Below are 26126 nucleotides of genomic sequence, written 5' to 3' on the forward strand. Positions count from 1 at the left end.
CCCACGCTACAGACACAGTATCTGCAGTTCAGCCATCAGCTTGATGTGCTTTCCTTTAGAGCCAGATACTTTAAGCTGATCCAGGGGACCAAAGTTCAGTTATTTTAAACACTTCCTCTCAGAGCATCTCAGGCATGGCTGCAAGATTTCCACCTGCCTTTTCCATCAGGCATGACAAATATTATGACCCCTAGCATTAAGCAAAATGGGAAAACCATACAGATATTTCTACGGATGAGGAAAGGTCCCAGCTGCACCACAACTTTAAACTGTGTTTTCCTCAGCAGCACACACACACATCTGGATAAAATGGAACACAGCATGATGAACTCCACTAAGGAAACATGTTTCATCCCTCAAAGGCATGTCAGCTTGCCTTCTGCCAACAGCCAAAACAGCTTTGCATCACAGGTAGGAAACCACACAACTTTCCATCTGTATCCCACTTCTCCAAATTTTCCAGACTGCTGTGCCCAGCACAATGAGATAATCCAAACCCTTTTCTATGATAAAATATTACACAATTTTTGGAGTAGTCCCAAAATATAGGGATAAAACACATGTAAAGGGGCTGATACACAACCACAACCTTAAGCTGCAGCAATGACACAGCTCTGATTTCTTTGCTGAAGTATGAGCAAAATGCTTCAATGAGCAGGATGAGAATGGTCAAAGCAGGTTTGATCCAGTTCACTTCCAAATGATTCAATACGAATCATTTTCTTCAGATCAGCAGTTAGAATTTTGTGAACATGGTATTTTTGCTGAGTGCAGTAAAAAAAAAAATCAAACTCATACCACACAAATATATTCTCTCCAATCTTTACCACATTTACTAGTTTTGCTTTTCCACTCCAGCCAGCTAAATGGAGAACCATACATAAAGTATGGCTCATGCTTTTTACATACTTCAGTACATAAAACATTATGCAGTATCTTCTGAGAAACTGAGATTTAACAAGTTTCTGTTGCTTTAACATCTATTTCAATTTCACTAGACCAGAAGATAAGTAAATCAGCCAAACAAACCATCTGCAGGTCACAGATGAACACAGTTCTGTCAATTACTTATGGCAAAGTGAAAAGATACCATGTAACTGGCAAGTAAGTTGGTTTTTGATCTACTCTAAATCCCCACAGCTGCCTCGAGTCTTATCTCAAAACACAAAGTTAAGCAACAAGCAACCAGCTATGAAGTCAAAGCTGTCTCCAATGAAGACAATGATTCTTGTTAAATCAGAATTTTAGTTGAGACTGGAAACTGAAATTTGAGATTTCTCTTAGGGAGAAGAATTCCACCTGAATTATTTCCAACTGTTTCTTTCCTTTTAATCCAAAATAACCTACAAAAGCCAGTCAGTTTGATTGAAACCATGAATACTTCTTGTATTTTCTAATTAAAATAACGTTTTGGCAAAAAATTACCTCTTCATGTGCAGCTATAAGAGGACAGAAACTTACTCCAGCACAGCAGCAGCAATGCTTATAATGGCATTGTACCAGAAGAGAACCAAGCTCACAAAATTCCCAAGAAAGAAGAGGCTGTTCCAGTAGCAGTCTGTGGCTGGGACTGTGTATATTACCCACAAGCAGTATATTCTATTTTCAGCACATATTTAGGATTGAAAATCCCAGTCTTTTTAACGCAGAACAGACCAACTCAGCATCTTCTCCTACTGAACTACACCACACCTCGACACCAGAAGAGAGGAAAATGTGATTTAAAAACACAACCCAAACAAGACAGTAGCACAGAAACCCATGAATTTCAGTGATCTGTCAAATCACAGGCTGTTAGTCAGCTGGACTTCACCTACAGAAGTTGTTTTTCCTTATTTTTATTTCTTCTTTTTTTTTTTTAATGAAATTACTCAAATTCAAATTTAATTATGTTGATCTTGCAGTTAACCTCAAAAAAAAAAAAAAATCAGAGCTGGAAGGACTTTTTATTAAATTGCTCAACTCTGCCTTTGCAGTGCTCTTGGTAATTTGTAGCTCTGCAAGAAACAAAACCAGTGGAAGTTTTCCAGCTTTCCATCAACTACACTCTGCAGCTGAATGTTGACATTTGGAAAAAGATTCCCTACATTAGAACTTTCAACACCCAAAAATTTACTCATATTCAGCCTAGTCATTGAATATAGACATAGTATCCAGAATATAGATATTTGAATTCTGCATTTTAATTAAGCTCCCACCTTTACTTTCCTCTCTTTATGCCCTCAACAAGTTACAGGATGAGACTCTGTGCTCAGCTGCTCTGATTCAACATTTTATCACAAAGTGAGAAAAACACAAAATACCTGTGGATTTGCCCATTTTTATGCAGGTAGTCCAGTCCCTCCAGCACCTCCTTAAGGATTGTGGCTATACAGGCTTCATCCAGGACACCAGTCTTGTGTTCTCCTTTGGCCACGATGTGCTTGATAATATCCAAAACAGAGCCTAGAGAAAAGTTAAACATCTTAGTTTAAACTAGAAGAACTGATTCACAGTTAAGTGTAATTTATCATAGCTTAATATACAAGTACAAGAAATTCACTGGTGATGGTCACGATCAGACTCAGAAGTTGAAGCTTTTGCTACAGGAAACCAGAGGCAACAATCCATCCCTGGGGGCAGAGCCTCAATTTGGGCTGTAAAACCCCTGTGAACACAAGCAACTGAGAAGTTATTTGAACAAGCCAAAATGTAAAATGTACACACACAGGACTCTTGAAAGGTTTTTAAGTAGTACTGATGCTACAGCTGGCTTAGTGCTGAGTACTGGAGATGCTGAAGGGGGAAATGGAAAAAGCAGGGGGCTGCCAGGACTCACAAGCTGAAGGCAACAAGTTTGATAAAATTAGGCACTCTTTTTCAGCTCCTACTAAATCTGTGCAGAGGAATAGCAGGAAAAATCTCATCTGTTAAGAGCTGGTACAACCCTAACAGGGAAAAAAGTGGAAATCATTAAATAGAGAACAAATGAGGCTGAATTCTGACAATAAGTCCCTTCTTCACTGTGTACAAAACTGGAATAGCTTAAATCCTTCCCTAGAAACATGTTTAGTCTCTCTCCCAAGCATGGTGTGAATTACATCATCTTCCATGACAAACCAGGCTTTAGAGAGCAAACCACTTCTTCAAACTGCACCCAGGAATAAACGGAACCAGTGACTCGCACCAGGCCTCTTGTGCAAGGCCCTGCTTTTCATAGATACTCAGTTTGTCCTCTTTGTGTTTGCATCTGCACTGAAGATACTTCTCAGAACTTTTTATTGCTTTTTATTTTTATAGCATGGGATGGTCAAGTCTCTTTTCCAAAGCCTGTGCCATTTAGTCTCTTCAAACTTGTGTTTCTATGGTTTAATGACTGGATAGGGACTGCTAGGGTTTTTACAGCTACGAGCACAACACAATGTCAGCCGTACTGGGAAGTTCTTAAAGAATGAGAAAAGCAGGCACAACTGGAGAGCACAAATTGCAGCTTTGCTTGTCTTTGAACAGGAAATGTACAGGGAAAGAACATCCCAGAACTAGCTCAGCTAGTTTAGAAAAGCTGAGTTCAGTTTTAGAAAAGTTTAGAGAAGTTCATTCTTCCTAACTCACAATCAATAAAGTAAGAGAAAATTATTTTTGGATCTGAAGAACAGAAATGCTTATGAATGTGGTTCATGGGAGAATTAGAAGTTTCACCTTGTAAATTCCTGAAGCAAGTGAAAAATACAATGAGGATGTTTTTAGTTTGATTTTATTCACACCCTTCAGGTTCAGGTACACAAAAAAACCCTTCCTCTTTAATTTATTTTATTAACTATCCCAATTGAATTTCTACGCCAAAACAATTGTGCAGATCAGCTTTCACTTAGGAGAGTATTTTCCTTTTGGACTCTCCTACAAAAGCAGAGGCTGCAAGGTCTGAATACAAGCACCATGTGGAAAGGATCATTTTGCACAATTCAAACTGCACAGGAAAAAATTACATGGGTGCACAGTGTCCCTTAGATTGGGAGAAGCAGTATATGCTGAGCTCATCTAAAAGTTTGATGTAACCAGCAGAGCCCCTATTTCTCACTTTCCATCTCTTCTGGCCCAATGGCACCACCTTCACCTGGGCACCAAGACATCCAGTAAACCCAGAGGAAATAAATTGAGGGATAAATTAGTTGCCCTGAATGGCACCTTCAGCTTCCTCTTACCAAAAAATATTTGCTTAGTTCAAGATATTTGTAGAGGACACAATCTTAACACAGAAGACTAACAAATATAGAAAAAAAAAGCCCAGATGAAAATGAAAAAAAAAAAAAAAAAACATTAATGAAGTTACATAAAGTCACCCCAACATTTCAAGCAATAATACTCAGTGTTCAGCCCTCCTTTACCCTACCCAAGCAGAGAAACACACTCATGTTTAGTGGATTTTGACATGGGTCTCAGCCACAGTTTTCACCCAGATGTAAGCCAGGTTGTTTTGACATACATTGGACTCTCTGCATCAGAACAAGAGTATCTTTACTGAAAAAAGCTAAGTATCTGAAGATTTCAGATGTTGAAGATTCACTGAAATATCACCTTTATGCTCTGAGAAAAGGATCTTCTGTTGTGTGTTATGAGGACTCACCTGGCCTTCAGCCTACCATATTTTCGCATTTATAGAGTACGTGCTGACTAACTTTGAAGATTCTTACTCTGGACAAGAATTTGGACAATCAAAACAAAAAACCAAAAAAGCAAACCACCAAAAAAGCCCCTCCACATCCACTGTCCAGGTTTTTCCTCTGAAATGTGCCTTAATCTGGAGAACAAACTGTCACTTGTTTTAGAAGTCCAGTGAAAATATGTAGTTCTTCACGTACTCGTTTTGTCCTCTTTCCACCCACAACTCTGTTAGCAGACTTTGTTCACAAACATTTCCCTTCTCCTGCAAAGGGCTCAGGGAACATGAGGAGGCAGATCATATGGTGCTCAAATTCATTTGGTCAAAAAATCCTCTATTTAGCCAAGTTAGAGGTTGTATTTAACCCTGCAAGGGGGGTGGAAGGTAGACAGACAAGAGGGCATGCATGGAGCCAGCCCGGTTGTGAAAAGACTGATTCACACCCAGGCTATATCTGCTCCCAGTCCTGCCTGACACTTTTTAAGCACATTTATTTTAAAACCACTTTCACATTGAGATGTTCATAGAAGTGGGGGAATTCGTCAGTCCTCCACAGAAAGGAGAACAGCAAAAAGGGATCAGCAAAATGCCCACTGAGGAAACAGCAGAAAAGCTACCCAAGAGCCACCTTTCTGCTGGAGAAAGTATTCTTAGCATCATCCCTCTCTGTCTGCTCAGGGCTTGACCACTGGCACAGCACCACAAAGCTGTGATTTTTCCATCTCACAAATCAATAAGTTTGGGAGTTGGTTCTGACTCACAACTCAACTGCAACTTCATTAAGCACAGCACCAGGGAATACAAAGAACAAAGCCAAGGTGCATTTCCCAGCACTGCTCCATGCAGCGTTCCAGCATTCTGGCTCAGGAAGCCTGGCATGGAGCTACAGAATAACCAAATCCCCAAACAGAAACCCACAGCCAAGGCAGGAGCTACTTTGAAAGGAGAAGTCATGGGAATATCACTGTCAAGGAAAACACCTCCTGCTAGAAGGCCAGGACTGGATTACAGCATTAGGCTGATAAATTCAATGCAAAGTTGATCCCAGGGGTCTCAGTTACATGTGTGACACACTCACTAGGGTAAGACCTCCACTGTCTCAGGATACAAATTCCCACACCAACTCCAGGATACTGGACCAAGAGATCAGGGCATCAGAATCTAAAGGGAAAAGGCCTGTTCTCAATCCAGCAATACAATAACTGCTAAAATTAACTGGAAACTAATTCAGCTGAACTGGAACCAGGGCCTAAACCACACCAGAAGATGTGCTTAAACTGACCACACTGCTGGGAGACACCAGCATGACTGCAGAGACTGCCAGCTTCTGAGCCAGCTTCAGACCAGTTTAGGAGTAACTGGGGAAGAAAGAACACATCCAAACACAGCTGGATCTCTGCTTAAATGCAGTTTCACTATGGATTTGTGCTCCATGTGCAAATTGCTCAATCTCACTGTAAGACACAACCTAGTGACCAGAGGATGAGGTTCACACTGGAAATAAGGTATCCTGCTCTGTATTAACAGATACAAGATTTTCAAGGAGAAAACAAATCCACTACAAAATATCTTTGACTCCTTCCTACAATAAAACCTCTATTTTAGATAATGCTATGAAGGACCCTGGTGTGTATTATGCGTGGCATTAGGCTTAATTACAACAATTCCCTCCTGATTTTTCTCATTAAAAATTCACAAGTAGCAAGTACGGACTCACAGTACAGGAAGGTGAACCCTAAGTCAGAGAAGGGAAAAAAAAGAAATTAAGCTTGGCTGAGGCTGACTGGAAAGCTCTTCCAAGCCCAGAAGGGCCACATACCAAGAAAAGACAAAACAAGATACAGAATAGGGTCAGAACTAGAGTCTAACCATAAATATAAATAATGCTGTCATTAACAAGGATGTTTAAAGAAATCTGGTGATGAGCAACTGATCTCAAAGCCCAACAGAAGACAAACAAAAGGAGACATTTAGTGATTGATATGGAAAAAATGCTGCTAAAACAAATTCCTGCCCATCAAATATACACTGTGCAGCACATCAACAGGAAGCCTACGAGATACTGTACAATCTGATAAAGCATTTTGCATGACTTGTCATTCATCATCCAAGTGTCTCAGTCTACTCTGACACCAATGGTCGTGGAAATGCACCTACTTAGTGAATTAGTGAACTTCTCAGTGCAAAGTGCACAGAAGTTGAGAGGGAAGTGGTTTTCTGCTCAAACTCACAAGCTTCCAAGCCTGCTCCAAAAGCTGCTAATGCAGTAGCTCCTAAGGACAGCACAAGTCAGAAGGAACCTGTACACAGACTTACCCTCAGCTGAAAGAGCCCAACCTGTAACGACTTGTAAGAGAAAGATGTTCAGGTTTTGGATATTGACACCAGGCAGGCAACTTGCCGTGGACAGTCTTGGATCCCAGCAAAAGCAGTCCTGTGTGGGACTATGTCCTGACTTGCACCCCACACATAATCAGTAAAACTGACTCTTTCAACACCATTCTGTGCTACTCCAAAGATACCTACAGCAACAAAACAAGATTAAAGTTCCACCTCACCATTGTGCCCCTGCACCCACTTACCCACTTACCAAGCCATACTATAAAAAGGGATCACTGCAGTAACTGGAAATCCAGTTTTCCAGGCAGGGTGGAGACCAAAGAGCCCGGAACTCCTTAAGCCAGCTTTGCTGCTGAAGAAAACTTCTGTGTAATCACACCCTCGGGGCAAGAAGTCCTAATTGTTCCACTGATTCACTTTCAACAGCAAACCACCATAAACAGTGAGGCTTCCTGTTCCAAATCCAGAGCAGGATTCCTTGACCTCACCTACACCAGCAAGCCTGTGAAATGGCATTTAGGAAGCCTGTTTCTGACGTTTCTCCTCTGCAGAGGAAGAAAACATCCACAGTCATCAGTGACACTGCTTAGTGCTTCAGCACATTGGGGCTGAAGCAGAGAAGGGCATGAAAACCTGAGCAGAAAGGCAAGCTTCTTTGGAACAAGATTACAGATAAATGCAGGAGTATTCCAGCTGGAATTTTACATGCCCCCAGAGGAAGAAAAAATGTACAGCAGAGCTGGTTGCTATGGAAACCATATCTTGCATGTTATATTATAACTTAAGTGACAGAACCAAGATAAACTTTAAGTTAAATGCAAAGAAAATTCCTCATTTAACTTTGTCTGGAAAGCAGAATGGGGAATTTTAATTCTCTGATTCCAACCTATAAAAAAAAAGAAAATAAAAAAAGCAGGTAACAGTACCTGCACTGATTGGGCAATTAGAGGACTGGCAAAAATAGGCTTGAAAACACTGTTGGGAATCACCACACAACTTTGTGAGAACCAAAATCTGCCCCAAACCTGACAAACACTGATGCTGAACAGGCTGAACTGAACCTTTGAGAAGGGGGAGTTGGCAGATTCACTGCTGCCTCTTTCAAGACATCTCAGCATTAGCCAGTGGTTCCAGTGAGCCTGGCTGTCATTAGAGACAAGAATTAACTCTGCACCTTGTCAGTCTCTGGCAAACAGATGAAGAAAATGCTTTAAGAAGGAAGAACTGCTGGGATTCAGTACTTCTAGGACTGAGAAACACAGATACAGCTAGAAAGTAGCAAAGTAAAGGAAACAAGTTATACAAAACAAAGGAAGAGACATTAACCCTGGTTAAACCTCCAGAGAGGGAAAGCTAAGTAAGGAAACATCCACTTCTTGCCTCCTTCCCCCAGGGCATGTGCATGGATGCAGAAGAAATATAGAAAGATTAAGGCAGAAAACAAGATAATACAATAAAGGGAGCAAAACAGCCTATTGCTGTTGTGATCAAGGCATTTATAGAATAAAATTTGAAGACAAACTAATTTTTCATGCTTTTCTTATTACAGTTAGGAATGGCAATGTATCTGCACACTTTACATTCTGCAATCATACAATCCCTGCCGTCCCCTGCTTCTGACTTATCCCATCCTTAATTGTTAGAAATTAAGTTGTGTTTCTACAAATAAAATCAAAACCCCTCCAGATGAATTAAAAATAGCATATCTCTCTCCTAAGAAAATAATTCAACATAAACATGAAGATTTCTAAGGACTTGTGGTTTATGCTTTGATCATAACTCTCTGTTGGAATTAGGAAGGGGCAGATCAGAGATTAAGACAGCAGAAGCAGAACAAGATGTCCCAACTCCCTGGTAGAGAACCAAGACTTGCCTACCTCTTTTGGTCTGGCATTCTGAACCTCAGATCAAAGGTTGAAGTAAGAAGTTGATTAGCTAATCTTAAAAACTTTCAGAAAATAAAAGGTTTAACTACTTCAGCAATCTCCTTAGCAGCTTTCATCAGGAGCCTTCAAAAGGGCAGAATACCCAAGAGCCCTATCTGGAAATGTTTCAGTATTTAAAGGATTTGAACAGTTTAAAAATATTTTGGAGGTTTCATCTGCTGCAGGCAGAACAGGAAAAACTATTGTGTGATGCAGCAAGTCACCAGAGCCAGCTGTTTCATAGGAGCAACTGTTTTATAGTTATCTACAGCCATGGGTCACCTGTGAAACGAGAGCTCTTGTTAAAAGCAAAAGAGAATTTAGAAGAGCAAGCAGGTCACAACCAGCAAAAGAACAAGAACAAAAGCACAGCTGCTTCTCTTCCTACCAAAAAGCCACAGGAGTGTGAGAGCAGGACTAGGCTTCAGCAGGCTTTAAAAAGGCACGAGTAAAATTCATGACAGGAGAATGCCAGGGAGGCAAAGAGCAGGTCAGCAGTTGTCTAGAAATAGCCATTGGATTTTAGTTTGGAGTAACACTGGACTCAAAGGCTGGGGTGTTGAGTTCACACTGCTAAGCTTAGAACCCTAGAGATCTTCCATCATTAGAGAAAAGGGTTTGCAATTTCTGCTGAAGGGAACAGAAACAGCAGACACTTCACAAACATGATACAGACACACATCACCAGACCTGAAAGAGGCTGTCAGTAACTGGACACACCAGCACCCCTTGTCTGCATCTCATCACAGCCACGTTTCTGCCATCAGCAACCCCACACCTGCTTTGGGCTCTGAGCAGCAGCTCCCACTAGCCTGGCTGGGCTCTGATGCACATCAGCTCCCCAGCGTTAGCTCCTGGCTGCTGACAACTTTCAAATATAGAAATCTCCCATCAACAGAGTACTTTTGGAGACAAATAGTTCTGTTTCAGTGACAATGTCAGGTAATTAAGGCACCTTTGAGTGCACCCTCTGTTTGTCAGGGGAGCGAGGCACTGTTAGACAACAGCAATTTGTGGATTTAGAGCGTTTTCCCTTAGAGACATTTCTAAAACACTTGCATGTATGACCACATTAGGATTTTGACAGAAGACTGTAGCTGGAAAATAACTTAAATTGCACTTTACAACAACAAAAAAGGCTTGCATTACAGATTGGGCTGTTTTGTGGGCTGTTTATCAAATTAATAAGGTCAGCCTTTGTAGGGTGAAATTAAAACTAGCTTCAGCCTGAAATCACACACCAGCATACACTGACAGAAAACAGGCAATAAAATGCTGAACTTTACCCAGAATAAATTCTCAAGTACAAAAGCTATGATCAAGATACAGAATGGATATCAGAATGTATTTCATATGTACTTACTGAGATGTACAAATCTTTTTGAACAGCTAAACAAAATTAAAGTGTTAGGCTGTATTCTGTTTTGGTGAAGAATTTTTTGTTTGCCTGTTTGCTTTTGGTTTTGTTTTGGAAGGCTTTTTCTTTGCTTTTGTTTTCTGGTTTAAAAACCAGCTCAAAGTTTTTTCCTGTTGAGAAATCGAGATCATTATTTTTCCCACTGGCTGACAGATGACCGCAAAACGAGCCACTTTATTACTGATAAGAACTAAGCTCAGAGGAATGAGAGGCAGTTTTAGAAGTGTCTCTTGTTACATAAATCACTAGGCCTAAGAACAACTGAAAATAGTCTCATTAAAAGTGAATGAAAAAGCTCTTCAGTCAGAAAGCTCCAATCACAAGTTTCTTCCCCCATCCTTAAAATTGTGCTGTAGAATTTGCCTATGAGATCTAATAAGACATTCCTGAAGTGCAGATATAAAAAAAGTATGAAATAAAAAATATAAAAAAGAAAGCAGCTGAAAAATACCTTATAAGATATCCTCCTGCTTAGAAGTGACAGGTCATTCTCAAAGTCTTTCTATTTCCTTTAGCAATTCCTCCAGCCTTCAAATGATTCCTTTTAAGTGAGAAAATTTAACACTGACTCACAGAAATGTTGAGGATAGGGAAGAATTACACTCTTACTGGTCTGTCTTCTACTGTATGACCCTACTTTTCAACATATGCAACAGAATAAGAAGCAGGAACATTTCCTAGCACTACCTTACTGCAAGTCCCCCACTGAATGCCAGAACTGCACAAGGGTCAATTATCAGACTGAAGAATATAAAAGCCCATTCAAAGGGAATATTAAATGAGAAGCAGGTCATCATTCACACCAGCAAGAGGCTGGTTCTGAAGCAATAATTATTTTTCCAGAAATTTTCCAGTGTAGCCTTTACATCTGTGGTGCCTTGATAATGATGGTCTGACTTTTCGCCAGCTTTACACAAAAAAAACCCACCTCCACACAGAATTGAGAACAAACAGAGACAGCACTTGGAGGTTCAAGGATGAGCCTCCTCATGACTCGATTCTGACAGAAAACTGCTGTGAAGTGACAGAGGCAGCTGTGCATTTTCTTCAAAGAGGTTGCGTACTCTCCTGGAAAAGGCCAAACCCATTGCTGCTGCCTCTCCAGCACCCCTGAAATGCCATTTCCTGGTGTTGTGGAAACTTTCCCATAGATACACTTTTTATACACACAGCAACATTCTTGCTATAAGCTGGCAGGGGATTCTTTTCAACACATCTTTAATGACCTGTTACATGTCTCTCTAAGAAAACAGGGTATTGCTTAATGACACATGAGCACATGGAACATTGAAACCCTTTAAGACAGACTTCAGGTTGGCATGGAATCTGATTTCCCCCAAGAGAACTGCTAAAATTCTCTAAGGAACACCTTCAAAGAGACATGTTTTATAGTCATTGTTGAGCTCTTGTGCAAAATGCAAACAGTTTGAGCCAGATTTTTCCACATCATCTCCTGGCATTTTATAATCTACAAAATTAAGCCAAGAACAGAGAAGCCAGGTTGAGGTTTTTTTAAAAGCAAGAAAATAGGGATTTTTTTTTTATTATTATTATTATTTTTTTTCAGTTTTCAATTCTTTTTCACTGCAGTGCCAGGAAAATGAAGTCTTCCTAAAGACAGGCCCAGGATTTAGCAACAGCCCTTTGTGTTATCATCCAGAACTCGATTCCATTTCTTGTCTCAACTGTAATTTAAACAGAGATCCTGGAAAATATTATGACTTGAAATAAAACATTACTGATACAAAATTTTCAAACTCTCTCAAAAAAAAAACTCTGTTTCTCCAGTGCCTGAGAGAAAAAATCCAGAAAAGGGAAGTTTCCTTGGCTCTGTGTTAACCAGGCAGTGATTTTCAAAAGCCAGTTAGGTGTTACTGAAGAAGGACATAACACAAGAAGCTCTTTCTGAGCTCAATGTGTTGAAATCAAATTTTACTATTCTTACAGAATGGTTGGCAAGATGCCTGGTGGCAAGGGACCTGGGGGTGCTGGTGACAGTGTCTGAACATGAGCCAGAGTGAGGCCAGAGGGCCTGGCCTGTGTCAGCAATGGTGTGGCAGCAGGACCAGGGCAGGGATTATCCTCCCAGCACTCAAATCCTGGAGTCACTTTTGGGCACTTGGTGACAAGAAAGACATTGAGGGGCTGGAGAGAGTCCAGGGAAGGGAACAGAGCTGAGGAAGGGTCTGGAGCAGCAGGAGCAGCTGAGGGAGCTGGGAAAGGGGCTCAGCCTGGCAGAAAGGAGGCTCAGGGGGGACCTTCTGGCTCTGCACAGCTCACAGGAGGGGACAGCCAGATGGGGGTTGAGCTCTGCTCCCAGGGAACAAGCAGTAGGTCAAGAGGAAGCTGCCTCGAGTTGCACCAAGGGAGGTTTGGATTGGATAGCAGGAAACATTTCTTCACCTAGAAGACCATAAAACTTGAGAATATTTACTTTAGGGTAGTGGCAGATATGGAAACCTTTCTTCATGAAAGGGTTGTTCAGCAGTGGAACAGGCTGTCTGAGGAGGTGGTGGAGTCACCATCCCTGCAGGTGTTTAAAAGACGTGTGGATGTGACACTTGGGGACAGGGTTTTACCAGCTTAGCAGTGCTGGAGTCATGGTTGGACTTTCTGATCCTAGAGGTCTTCTCCAACCTAAACAATGCTACAATTCCACAAAATGTTTTAATTCACAGGTGGGAACCTTAAGAGGTAAAGAAGGGAGAGAAGAAGGAGAGGACAGGTTTTAAAGTTGCCTTTAGGGTAAAGAAATTGGACCACTCACCTCCACTAAGTAACTTCATCACCAGCCAAAGCTCATCTTTCACCACAAACGATGTGTAGTAAGATACAATGTTGGGGTGGTGGCACTGACTCATGGCTTGAATTTCTTTCTGTAGAGAAAAATAAAACATTAGCAGTTGGACACAGCAATAATTGCTCCTTGGGCACAGAAGTTATCTTCCTCAAGACACAAAGAAGGTGCAAAGAAAAAGGATACCTAGAAGGTAAATGTAGAAAATCCAGAAATATGCTAAACATTCAGGCTGCATCATACTAAAGCTGAGTATTCCCAAAAATTCAACCTGATTTGTGACCTAGGAAGTTCATGCTGACTCCTTCTCTCAGTAAAACACTATGCAACAGATGCTTAATCTGTTGAAGACTATCACTTGGATGAGAAAGGGAAATACTGGCCTCTGGGGATAAAAGGCCTCTCACTCCTAATGTTTCTTCCCAACAAGAAAGCAGATGGGTTAGCTCAATTAGGTTGAAGGCACAAAGGACAGCCATATCCTTTGTCACACTGGACAAGGAGAGAGATCACTTTGAGATTACAAAGTCAGTAGCTACTAGCAGTCGAGGACAATATGATATGGACAATAATATGTTGAGATATTAAATTGTTTTCAGTTTTGACTGTGCTTAGTCTTAGTTTTGGTTATGGGTTGAGGTTTTCCAGGTTATGGAGAGAATAACACCACAGGAAACACTGACCAATTTCATTATGCAAGCACAAATCACCAGTTTGGACAAAAAGACTCACAGTTTCTTGGCTGTCCATAGACAAATGCCATCCACTGAGCCAAGCCTGGCACCCTGCACTGCATCCAGCTGAGCCTTTGTGCTTCAGCCAAGTCCCCAACCTGACAAATTGTACCCACCCCAGACACTCATCCCCTCATACCCTGAACTTCTGCTCTCAATTACAGCATTCCTGCACAGGACACAAGCAAGGAGGAGAGCAAGGGCCCTCCTACCCCCTGATCCTTCCCTGCTTCTAAACACAAGACTTCCCTGGTACTGAAGTACTTAAGGGAGAGCTCTGAGAATAATTCACTTGTGCCCAGGACACCCCACAAATGCAGCACATTTTCCTTCTGCTCCTGTACAGAGCTCTGCTTGTGACCGAGTTCAGAGTAAAGCCACTGCTTCCCCTTGGCAAAGCCTGAGCTGGCAATCACAGCTCCAAAGGAATAGGCTCATGTTGATTTATCCACTTAGCACTGCTTTTCAGGGAGTAGGTGCATTTGAGGAATCCAAAGCAATTGGTTCCTCTTTCTGTTTCCCCAGGAGAGGCACCAGCTTTCCAGGAAACTTAACAAGCAGATTAAAGGAGAATCCTTCTAAACAGGAAAGGATACTTGAAGAGTGGGGAATAAGCTATTCATCTCCATGTAGCATACTCTGACTAAAAAACACTCTGTGAAAATAAATATAGCCTAAAACAATATATTTTTCTTGCTCTGACAGCTCCAGCTCCCTTCCTTGCAAACTTTCACTTGTGTCAAGTCACTTTTCACAAAGGAAATAAATCAGCAACTGTGGAGTTTTTCTGTGGTTCTCCGTAGTTCTCTCTGACAAAATATACTACAGAAGATCAAGTGGTACCAGAGGAAAACAAGGTGGAAAGCAGCAAGCAGGACTGGTAATCCATCTCATCAGCCAGACCTGCCCCAAATCCACCACTCTCAAAAAGTATCTAGAGCAGTTAGCCTTATATTTTCTCAGCTAGACTGGTCAAAGTATTTTGAAGCAGTTCCCTGGGAGATCAAGAGAGTAATATGAGAAATATATACAAACACTGCATATTTAATATATATTTGTGTATGCTACTGGACTACAGGAGGCAATAAGACAAAGTCTGGACCAAATTTACTTAAAATCCTAGATCTAGATCAGATTTTTGCCATTTAAGCAGCCGTGTACTACAGAATTTTTCAGGCATTTGGTGACAGTTACCATTTTATTATTATTTTGAAAGAACTTCCTCTCTCATTCACCACCACAATCTGCTGGGAAACACAGCAAAAAAAAAAATCAAATCTGTCATGTGCACCAAAGCATAAAGAGGAAAAATAAATAATCACAAACCTGATCTGTGCAATTAAACACCTCTGTTAGCCAGTGGACATGTAATAGAGGCAGATTAATCCATTTCTCACACAGTGTAGCACAGCTCTGAATAATTAATTGCATCACAGCCCACGATTTTCAGTGTTTTTACATTATTACCAATCAGAAGGAGCAGCAGCCAGGCAGACTTTGCCTCCCACCCACAAACCCCCATTTCATTTTCAGCAGTTTTCTAGGCTAATCTCACACTGGCTACATCAAAGCTTGGTTCCTGTCCTCTCCCAAAGAGGGTACCAACATCCTGAAAGCTCAACCCATACAATTGTTTTAAGTGATAGTGGCAAATCACAGGGGCTTTGTGGTTAAAATGCTTCCTGGCATAACTGAAACCAAGCCAATTCTGTCATACATTCACAGTCTGCTCCAGCAGTATAAATGCAGGGGCTGAAGGGACATAGCTAAAGCAGGATTCCCACTCAAGGATCACTGGGCAGCTCTGCTCCAAAGCGTATTTACAGTAGGAAGTGATAAAATGTAGCAACAGCCACTTTGTGTGTAGTAAGCTCAGCTTTACTACTCCCAAAGCTTTGGGGAGAGTTTGCGGCTCTTCAAAGACAACAAAGTCACAGCAGGTAAAGGTTTCCTCTTCCTAATAAGACTGCTATCCCCAGATAACAGAGTTACAACTGTGCTTCCCATATATTCCCCAGCATCAAAACTATATTGGAAGACTGCTAATAAAAATCTCAGTGATTTCCACACCTCTGTAAGAACTTATTTCCGCTGCTTTATACAAGTTTTAAGGTGGAAAAGTAGCATTATTCCCTCACTGCTGACATCCATAGGTCATTTGATACAGACCCCCACACCATCCACAGATGCAGTGAGTGATAAGCAGCTCTTCCACCCAACACCCCTGACACTCCATGGCTTCAGTGATGAGAGACAGCCTTCCTGCCAATTCCCATAAATTGCTCTGCTTTCTGCTCAGCTACGGAGAATGAATTCCCGACAAAAACATGTCTAGACACAGGCAATGGCTTGGAAATGGTTACATGGTCACCCTGGGCGAGATATTAAAAATATCTGTATTGTCAAATACCAAAAGCAAATAGACTGGGATTAGTTCTAAATGCCTCCATGGCTTCCATTAAGAGTTCTGACAAATGTTCTCAGTACTTCTACAGGCAATAAAAGAAACATTTCAAGACTTGCAAAACAGTAATAAAACTGCAGTGACATACAATCTAGAATCATAAGCAACCTATTAGTCTCCTGTAAGTCAGACATACTTCTGGAGATCAGCTATTTTAGATGAGGGTTTATTTGCCCAGTGACACACAAGTGAAGTTTGAATTAATAGGAACAGGTAAAGCTGTGTTTTAGCTACCAGTTCAAGTTTCTTAATAGTATTTTCTTTTCACATCACCACACTTTACCCTGTGTTTATCTGCCCCTGAGGCTTGCTTCAGAGGCACTTGCTCCCAAATACCAGGAAAAAAAATTGTGCTTTATTTAGATTTATTTCCTACATGTTGACATGGACTCAGGAGATACAGCACAGCAGCAGAGTGCTTTCAAGTGGCCACCTGCAGCTTCAGGAGTCCAGAGAGCTATCAACATAGCTACCCTGTTTGAAGGGAATCACAACCATAAGAGAAGTGGGGAGGGAAAGCATGGCTGAGGTAGAAATCAAAGCAGGTCAGATGTGATCACCCCTTGAAAACATCAGTGCTTCAACTATGGCTGGCAAAGATCTTATAGCATGAGATTTCAGCTGAGAGATAAGGCATTAAAGCTGCTCTTCATCCTTTTAAAGCAGGATTTAGAGCTCCAGTCCAACAAGCAGCCATAACCATTCACATTCTGCTCCAAGAGAAATTTTTAACGTTAAAATGTTGTAAAATTCAGAATAATAATTCATTTGCCTTTTGAGACAGCAAAATAACTAAAAATAAAAAATAAAACCAAATATGTTCTACCAAAATTAATGAGAGGCACACTTTTTTAAAAAGGTGAGGGAAAAAGACAAAATCAGATATTCTGATTCAACTCCTACTCCTTGGATTATCCAGTTCAACTCTTTGCCTCAAGCAGCTACAGGAGCTAAACTGGTATGAGTAAAGAGGGGTTAGATTAGGCCTAGAACAGTGGAAAAGAAACAATTCTGAAAAGGAGAAACACACTTCATCCATTAAGTAATCTTCAGTGATGGGAACAAAGCAGTCCCATGCAAATCATTCAGCAGATGCCCATTTTAATGACTACCCTTCAGCCTCATTCAGTGGTCATTCCCTCTTTAGAACTCTTCAGCATTAGTGAAAATGTACTGAAGGAAGCAGGTGTTTCTGAACTGTTGTGGTGTAGCAATTCCTGTATGGTGATTTTTATTGGTTTCAGCCAAAAAGCAAATGGGTGAGTGACTGCCTCCTCTCATAGATACAAGCAAGCCAGCTTTATCCACATCCCAAACTAACCTATCAATGACCCTCACAGTTGTTCACATCAATACCACTTCTTACAGCTCAGCAATGCTTTCAATGTGATCAGTGGCCACAGACAGCTGCAAACTCTCTAAAGCTCTTTACATGCACCATCTTGTGCTCATTCAGTCCAAGTGAAGGATGACACCCGATGTCCAGGACTTCACCCACCATTAACTCTGATGTTCACAGTGACCTTTACACACAAAAAACCCCAAAACAAAACCTAAACCAGTCCAGTAATTTAGACTTCTGTTGTTGCTGCTTTGATAAACAATACAACCAAGCTGTACCCAGCATGGGTTTAAGTCCTAAATTGCAATCCCAACATGCAAGGAACATGTAACACAGCACTTCAAATAACCATACAGAAACCATATATAATTTATCAGGCTCCCTGACACTGACACTTGGGGACTTCTTTTCCCTGGAGCAACTATGAAGGTCCTCAGGCCTGGAAATGGAATTATAACAGCAATTCTCATCAGATGACAGGCATGGATGAAACATCTGTACTACTTCCACAGCAATCTGCTGCTTTGTTCCCAACAACCTTCTAGTCTGGTTAATCCACTTGTAGGAAATGCTCCGTCAGATCAAAGGCAGTTCAATATCCTGTCCAAGTCTTCAAAAGAAGGTGTAAAAACCCTATAACAAGCAGTTACACAATTATCTGCCCATAGGGTAGATTTCTGACTAAGCCTGGGCAGTTAACAGTTGGCTTATGCTTTAAACCAGGGGAGTTCATAATCCCTTTTTTAAATCCTATCTAATTTAACCTTCTCAGCTATAGGTTGATTTATTTAATCTCACACAATATTTGATCTCCATGTTATTGGCAGCAAGTTTCCTGGGTTATTTCCATGAAATTCTAAAGGACATTTCTGTTTAACTGCAGTTCAACTTGTTCCCTCAGCCTTTCTAACTGCCCTCTGGCCATAGCACTGAAATAGTACCTTCACTTGTGTGTAACCTGTCAGTCCCAGGGCAGTCAGTCTTTGGAGTAGGAAGAATTTGGAATCTTTCTAGGAACAGCAGTACCACATCTCCCATGCTCCTTCCTGAGCCTGTCTCCTGTTGAATCATCCTAGGGAATAAACAGGCAGCATTCCCCCCTAGCTGGGAAAGCCCAGTGTGAAATATCCCATAGTTTGTGTTTCCCTCTCTGCTGTTCAACATTCCTGGTAACTGCTAAGCTGACAACCCACGTCATCTGCTACTCAAGAGAAAGAAGTCTCCATCTGGATGAAAGAAAATTCAGCTTTAATTGCATGAAAATGAAGTAGAGTTTGTAGGACAGAGAGGGGATTTAAGCCCTTTTAGATCAGTAATTCTTCAAAACAAGAAAACACTTATACAAGAAAAAAGGCTGGAGACATGGTTATTTTGAGGCAGATGTTACACCAGTGTTTCAACAATTGGCAACAGCAGCAAAGCAACCAGCAATGGAAAAGAGTCAGAGCAAAACACAGCTCTGAATGGTGTGCAGCTGTGAAACACAACACATGAGCAAGCAGACTGTTTGCAAACCCATACCAGTGTGGTTGTTAACTACTGTGGGTTGCAAGACAAATAAAAAGTGGAATTTCAGTAAAATAAATCAAGAAGTCCAAGATCATTTGTAGACATCACTGTATTTAACCACCTCTCCTTACACTGCACTCCAAGTCACATACCTGAGCAAGAATCATTATAAGCTACTTTGTGCTTCTTTGTCAGCTGAATCCCACATGCAGTCTAGGAAAGATTAGTGAGCATTCAAAAATGTTCAAGGAAAAAAAAAAAGATAAACATGGAGCATGGAAATAAATTCCTGACAAACATCATCTGATTCAGTAGCTCAGTTAGAAAGAGGCCCATCTCTGCCCAGCATTGCTCCTACTGTCTACATTCTTTACAACAATTAGCAGTTCTGCTGAAGAGCTGAATGCCCTTGACTTGGCTTGCTCATGATTCAACAAAACTGGCCCTTCCTGCATTTTCCATATCCCATATCAGCAATAAATAAATCTAGTGCATTAACCTAGAATGTCATACAGTATATGCAAAATGTGCAGTTTATTCCTGACCACCCACACAGCTCAAATGTATATTGAGACAAAAGGATCAAGATCAATACCTTTAATGAGCCAAGTCATAGCACTTACTTACTCTAAGCAGACCATCTCCAAAGCAAGGATGTGGTCCCAGATTTCCTGGCCTCTGGACACCAGCTAGGCTTAAAGGAAGCCCAAGGACACTCATCCATCCAGCTGGTGATAGAGCCACTTACTTGGCAATTCCCATTCCATACTAACCTTCCTCTTCTCCATCCCAAGAACTACAAGTGCAAACCACTAAGCAGCACAGACATTGAAAAAAGTGCACAAAAACCAAACCATCCTTTTTAAGGATGGCAGTACTGTTTGCTCATCTCCCTACCCTCTCCCAAGCAATTTGAGACTGTTCTACCCTCTTGGCTATGCAGCTTCTGGGAATAAGAAAGCTTGCTTCAGTAGAGAAGCCTACAGGTCTGAGGTACTGCAGAAAAATAATTATAAAATCATTTAAGCAAAATTTTCTCTTTGCTACCACACTGTCCAATGAGTGGGCAGTGCTGTAACCCATGAGCACCCTCCTGACCCCAGGCAGGAAAGCAGAGTTCACCATAACTGCTGTGCTCAAATGGCCTCAGAGCAACAGAAGGAAAATGGAGCTCACAAAAGCTCCAGTTTGTGATTTTAACTGCACTGGGGGAGATGAGAAAGCAAGGTGGGGGCATAACATACCCCAATGTAAACTCATCATATTTGTCATTGCATTTGCTTCTTAAAACAACTGTTACCCGCAACCAACCATCTACAGTTACTTTTTTCTTTTTTTGGTGGGAAGGCACAATCCTGCAATACAAAGTAGTTGCTCAGGAAAGTTAAACTAATTGGGAAAACTGCCATGAAGGGAGACTGCAAGACCATAAAACTTGAGAATATTTGCTTTAGGGTAGAAGAAGATATGGAAACAAGACAAAAAGAAGCGAAGATAGGAGCATACAGAGCTGGGAAATCAGGAACTTCCATTCTTTTTGCTCTTGCACTGAGAAACAACACTGGTGATCCAGCAGACTGACAAATTTGAGAGCAAACCCAGGGAAAACACTTTTTCACACAACACATCTACCTCAGCAACCCCTGCCCCTGGAAGCTGCTAGAGATCAGAACAATCTTTGTGCCACTCCACACCCCTCTATGACTTTTAAATTCAGCAATACTTACAGCTGCATACTTATCCCCAGAGAAGGACTCACACCAGATCCAGTCACAAAACTGGAAACCCTGGAGAGCTGACAACGGCAATACATCACAGGCCCACCCATAACAGGAAAAATCATTGTGAGGAATGGGTCAGCTAGAGACTTAAAATGTGCAATTAGAAGTACTTATCTAAAATTACACATCAAGTCTCTGCAGTGTCTCTGAACCTAATGTTTTTAGCCAGAATTGGCAATTACTCAAAGAATCAGTCTCAATTACTACATCCTGATAATGCAGTCAGGAATACCACTGAGGCAGGGTAGTATGGGTAAGCCACACGAAAGGCTTGAAAAGGATACCAAGAGCTGGTATAAGGACAAAAGGACAAACTGAGATCTTGAACTCCTACACTAGCATGAGCCATAAGAGGATTTGAACACAGACCATCCTGAGTCCTACACGCAACCCTCCACAGGAGCACTGACAAACTGAATGGGGCCTTTCCTCTTAACCAGGGAAGATTTGCAGATACCCATAATGACAAAAATACCACTAGACACTAGGTGGAAACTGAAACTGTGGTTTAGGTGATTTGCTGAAGATTTTACAAATGTAGAGGTAGCAGGACTCCCAAACTCTGCTTCTGTTCTACCTTTTAATTGCAAGCACCAAAACAAATGCCTGAGGCAAACTACAGAAGCTGTCAAGATTCAAGGGGACAGAAAATCAACGCAGGATTATAAAAATCCTAGTGAGGTGCATCAGAAGAAAAGATGATACCAGGCCTTATCTCTATAATGCCAACATTTACTATGGAAAGTTTTGTCCCAGGAGCTTTCTCATTCTAGTGGAGACACCTCAATGTTCACAAGAATGTCTGTGTCTGCCTGGCTTAAATTCAGGGCTGTTCCAGATGTGAGGTGAATGAGACAACCACTGCACTGCAGAGGCACCAGCTCACACACACAAACAGAAGAAAACCAAGCCCATCAATACAGGACCCAGATGAGAAAAGGGAAATTTCAGTTACCACAGCTACTGCAAAAATCTGTTTTTCATTGAGACAACCTTGAGAAAATAGGCACAGAGCAGCAGAAAATTACAGCACTACAGCTCGAAAGGACTCTGTCTCCTGTCCTGAACTCAGAATTACTGGGGTTTCCATATGGCAGCCTGCAATATGCCAGTGATCCCTTTAGCTGGCATCAGTAGCAGAAAGAGATTAGGAACAACGGCTAATTCATTCTGTTCTTCTCTTTACAGGTGAAGGGAAAAAATGTAAAGAACTTCAGGAAAGGAAAAGAAAGCAAAGCCATTCCCTTAAATTTTAAATGTTCTGAAAGCATGTAGCTCTGGATCCCCCTCAAACTTCAGAGCTCTTGTGGGTACAGCAGAGCTTCACACTTGCACATTAACTCAGTTCAAAACAAAGGGATTATACAAAGTGCTGAGCTCTAAACAAACAGTCTGAAGTTTTCCAACAGCTGATCTTTTTAACATTTTAAGTACCATGTCCCACAGCCAGAACAACTGAGCTGCCTCTAACAAAGTCAGTTGAGTTCCCTCACCTTCACCCCACCTCAAGAAAAGTTTTAAGGGCACTTGGCAAAGGGATACTTCATAAATAACTGAAATACAACTCCCCAGAAAATTCTGATTGCATACCAGGAGTTCATCCATGCTCGTCTGACACTTCTCAAGATTGATCCGTTTAATCGCCACCTTCTCCTTCTTCGGAGCGCAGAAGGCTGCCTGGACCACCGCAGTCGCTCCACTCCCTGGGGGGAAAAAGAGAGTTACCAACACCTTATGGACTTCAGCAGGAAGGGAGGGAGGCCAGACAACGAAATTCTGAGTGCCAGATAGTAAAGACAGCAGAGCCAGGTAGAAGCCCAGTGAAAGCTCTCTCCCCACTGTGCAGCTCCATGGGTTGGCTCAGCCACCATATCCAGGTGTTGGGATACTGAAGAAAAACGAGTGGATCTTTATGATCCCTTCCAGGAATCATTACAGCTCTGCAGACCAAAAACCCTCTCCAGACTCAGCTTCCTTATAAAAGAGTGCTTCTATTCATGTACTTTTAAAAGATATGCCACTGAGGTCACGCAGACTTTTAACCTGATGTGTTCACCCAAAGTGTCAAAACAAGCCACTCTTTGCTACCGACACGAATGAGATTTCTCAAATATTTTTATGCACTAATTGATGTTCTCATCTCTCCTCATTTTATGCAAAGACATGAGGTGGATTTTGTTTGAACAGGTTCAGCTCCAGCTCTCACACTGCCTCAGTTTCTGGGTTGAAAACAGCAGCCACAATAGGGAAAAAATACCACATTTTAACATACAGTCCTTCAAACTGCTACAAGTGGGGAGTTCTGGATTTAAAGTACTCAGCAACATCATATCCTTTGACATGAAAGGGACTTTGCAATAGTGAGACTTAAAATCTATTTGATGTTAAGCTCATTTTTGCTGGCCTCCAGAAGCTGTTGCAACATTCACCTCTCATCAATAGGACACCTTGTTGCTTTACTTTCTACCTTCATCATTTCCCAACATTTGCACACTTCACTAGAAAGGAGTAAAACCTACACTAATGAAAAATGGGGTAGGATATGTGGAAAATAACTCAAAGGTTCCTATTGTAAATACCTAAAAAATGCTAATAAAAATAAAGAGAAACTAAAACAACTATTGTGCATTTTGGTGTAACACACCTACTTTAGCAGATTCTCCTATTTTTAACACTATGAAAATTACTTCCAGATTCTGAAATTCAGGTAGAGCACATTTTTGCAACCTTTGTGGTTTTTTTCTAGTACATTCACAAACTGGGGGCAAAAACTTCCATTTTCAAACAAAGGCTACTGAAGCTCCCTACAATCACCATCAAGAGCCTTGTCACACCAAGTTTCACCAACCCAAATAAAATTCCAGGTGAGGGAAAGAGCTTGAAACCCAGCCCTGAAAGACAGAGGAAAACTGCTCCATTCCAAGTCACACTGAAATTAAAAAGCCCTGAAGTGTGGGACTCTGCTCCTCTAATCTTCAACCAGCACCTACTACACTGGAGCTACAGGACTTTGACTTCACTTTATATGGCATGGCCAGTGCACCCTGGACATCAGCATCAGCTTGCCAGGACTCCCTGTACTCAGGAGTTTACATTTTAATGGCAAAACGCAGAAGTGTGCAGAACACAAACTGCTAAGGTTGCTAAAGCTTTATTATTTCCTAAGGCAAATGGGTTTTTAAGAAGTTCAAGACTGAGGCCATTTATTACTTGCTCACATATTGTTTTTCAGAGACTATTCATAGCACAAGGCAAAACAAAGTTATTAGGAAAAGGACAGCAATAAGAGCAAGAATATTTACAAGGGGCATTGGAAACAACGTCTGAGTGCTGTAAGCAGGTGCCTGAGCAAATGACAGATGATGGAGAAGTCTATGCAGATATTTAACAGAAAGTGGTCAGAAAGAGCAAAGGGGGGAGGTTTTGACAGCAGAGTTTGTTTGGTTAGATTGCCATAAGCAGAGCTGAAATACACAACATTAAACACAGGACAAACATCCCAAAAGCAAACTTCCACATACACTCCCTGTGGTCACTCTGCTCAGCAGGTGCAGGAATCCAGGATGAAAGCAGTAGTCCCAGCACAAATGAATTCCCACTCACTGGCAATCCTGGGTGGCACTGACTCCTCTCCACCCAAGAAACCTCGTTTTTTCTCTTGTTTTGTTTCTGCTGCTTCTTTGGTGGGGAAAAAAAAGTAAAAACACAAAGGCTCAAGACAAAGAGAGCAGCACACACATAAGTGGTGACAAAAGGCAGAAGTGAGTTTGCACTTCCTAGCACTGCTGGTCTCCCTACAGCAATAGCCTTTCGGAAGTCAGAACAAAAAACAAACACTGTATCGGTTCTTTGGAAAGAGTTAGATCCCAGAAGTAATGTTACTGCTGACACATGCAAAACACCAGTATTATGATTTCTTTCTTTGGATGTCTTGGTGCATAGTAATAGAGGCTGAAAACACAAGCCAGATGCTGTAATATATGACTGTGCACCTCAGAGGACTGTCCTGTCACACAACCCTTTTCACTCCCCAGTTGGTTTCTCAGTATGTATTTTTAACTCTAAAGCTACCTGTCCTCATCAGAACAGGTATCTGTGTTCAAAGATTCTTTCTGGATATCTCAGACAGTCAATAGTGTCAGCATACTCCTGCATCCCCCCACAGCATGACATCCCAGGATTTCTGTGCCAGTTAAACCCAGTTTGTGTAAGCACGACTGACAGAGGTTCTTCCTACAATCCAGATGCAACATCATTACTGTGAACCAAATCCTTTGCAAGATGAAGTCTTGAGGGCTTTAAATAAGTCACCACACAAAGAATAGCTTTGTGTTTTATTCTTTTTGGACGTTACTACCAGAAACAATGGATGCAGCCTAACTAAAAGCAGGACCACTCATGCTACAGCTCCTCTCCAGTCCCCAAGTCTATGGGATCAATGCTCACTAGGACTTCAGGGCAAAAACTGCTTTTCACTAAGTGCTGGACAATGCCTTGGCCTACAGGGACCTGATCTGTTGTGAGTGTATGGCATTATTCGAACAGTAATGAAATCCCAAACTAAATCCTTCTGGGCACATGGCAGGGAATCATCTGAACTCGAAACTCCTCCCATTTAATTCCCTGCTGCTCCTACTTTTCTGGCAGCTCTCTTTAGCTCGATCACCACCTGCTCTTCCCACTCCCCCCTCTCCTGCTAATTCGTCATTTCTTTCAGCTCCTCTGTAGCACTAATTATAGAGAAACAATGAAATCTCAAAAGCGTATCAAGCGAGGATTAAGCCAAGCTGCAGCACGATGTGCCACAAGCAAGCTGCTCTTTGGTGGCAGCAGCAGCATGCCGTGCTTCTGGGACCAAACAAAGACGGGTTTCCATGCTTCTTTGGAGAGTTCAGAAAGCATGGCAACATGGGCACTTCAGGCTTTGCAGCCACATGGTTTGCTTATTAAATGGCAGGGTGGCAAGACAAAGAAAGGAGAGAAGCTGCAGCGAGGATGCTGAACACATTCCTAAGTGAAAACAAGCATAGGAAGAGATGACACCAAGAGAGAGACAAAGCAAAAGCTCATAGATGAAGTTTTGAGAAGTTTAAGGGCAGGTAACAAATACATGGGCAACAGAGGGAAGAGATTTCCTGGGCTGCTATGAACAACCTTCAGTGAGGAAAAACCCCAAGG

The 26126-nt window shown here is 41.5% G+C and overlaps 1 protein-coding gene across 1 annotated transcript in view; it reads right to left on the minus strand.

Annotated features, from left to right (window-relative positions):
- OXSR1 (oxidative stress responsive kinase 1) overlaps nt 1-26126 on the minus strand; it is an 87641-nt gene that overhangs the window by 45712 nt on the left and 15803 nt on the right. The window contains exons 2-4 of the mRNA XM_023921902.2: nt 22539-22651; nt 13089-13197; nt 2304-2445 (exon numbers count right to left, since the gene is read on the minus strand). Coding sequence (XP_023777670.2) covers nt 2304-2445; nt 13089-13197; nt 22539-22651 — 364 coding nt within the window. The remainder of the gene's footprint in view (nt 1-2303; nt 2446-13088; nt 13198-22538; nt 22652-26126) is intronic.

This window comes from Cyanistes caeruleus, chromosome 1 (assembly GCF_971803275.1).
Source record: "Cyanistes caeruleus chromosome 1, bCyaCae1.hap1.1, whole genome shotgun sequence".
In the NCBI taxonomy this organism is placed as follows: domain Eukaryota; kingdom Metazoa; phylum Chordata; class Aves; order Passeriformes; family Paridae; genus Cyanistes; species Cyanistes caeruleus.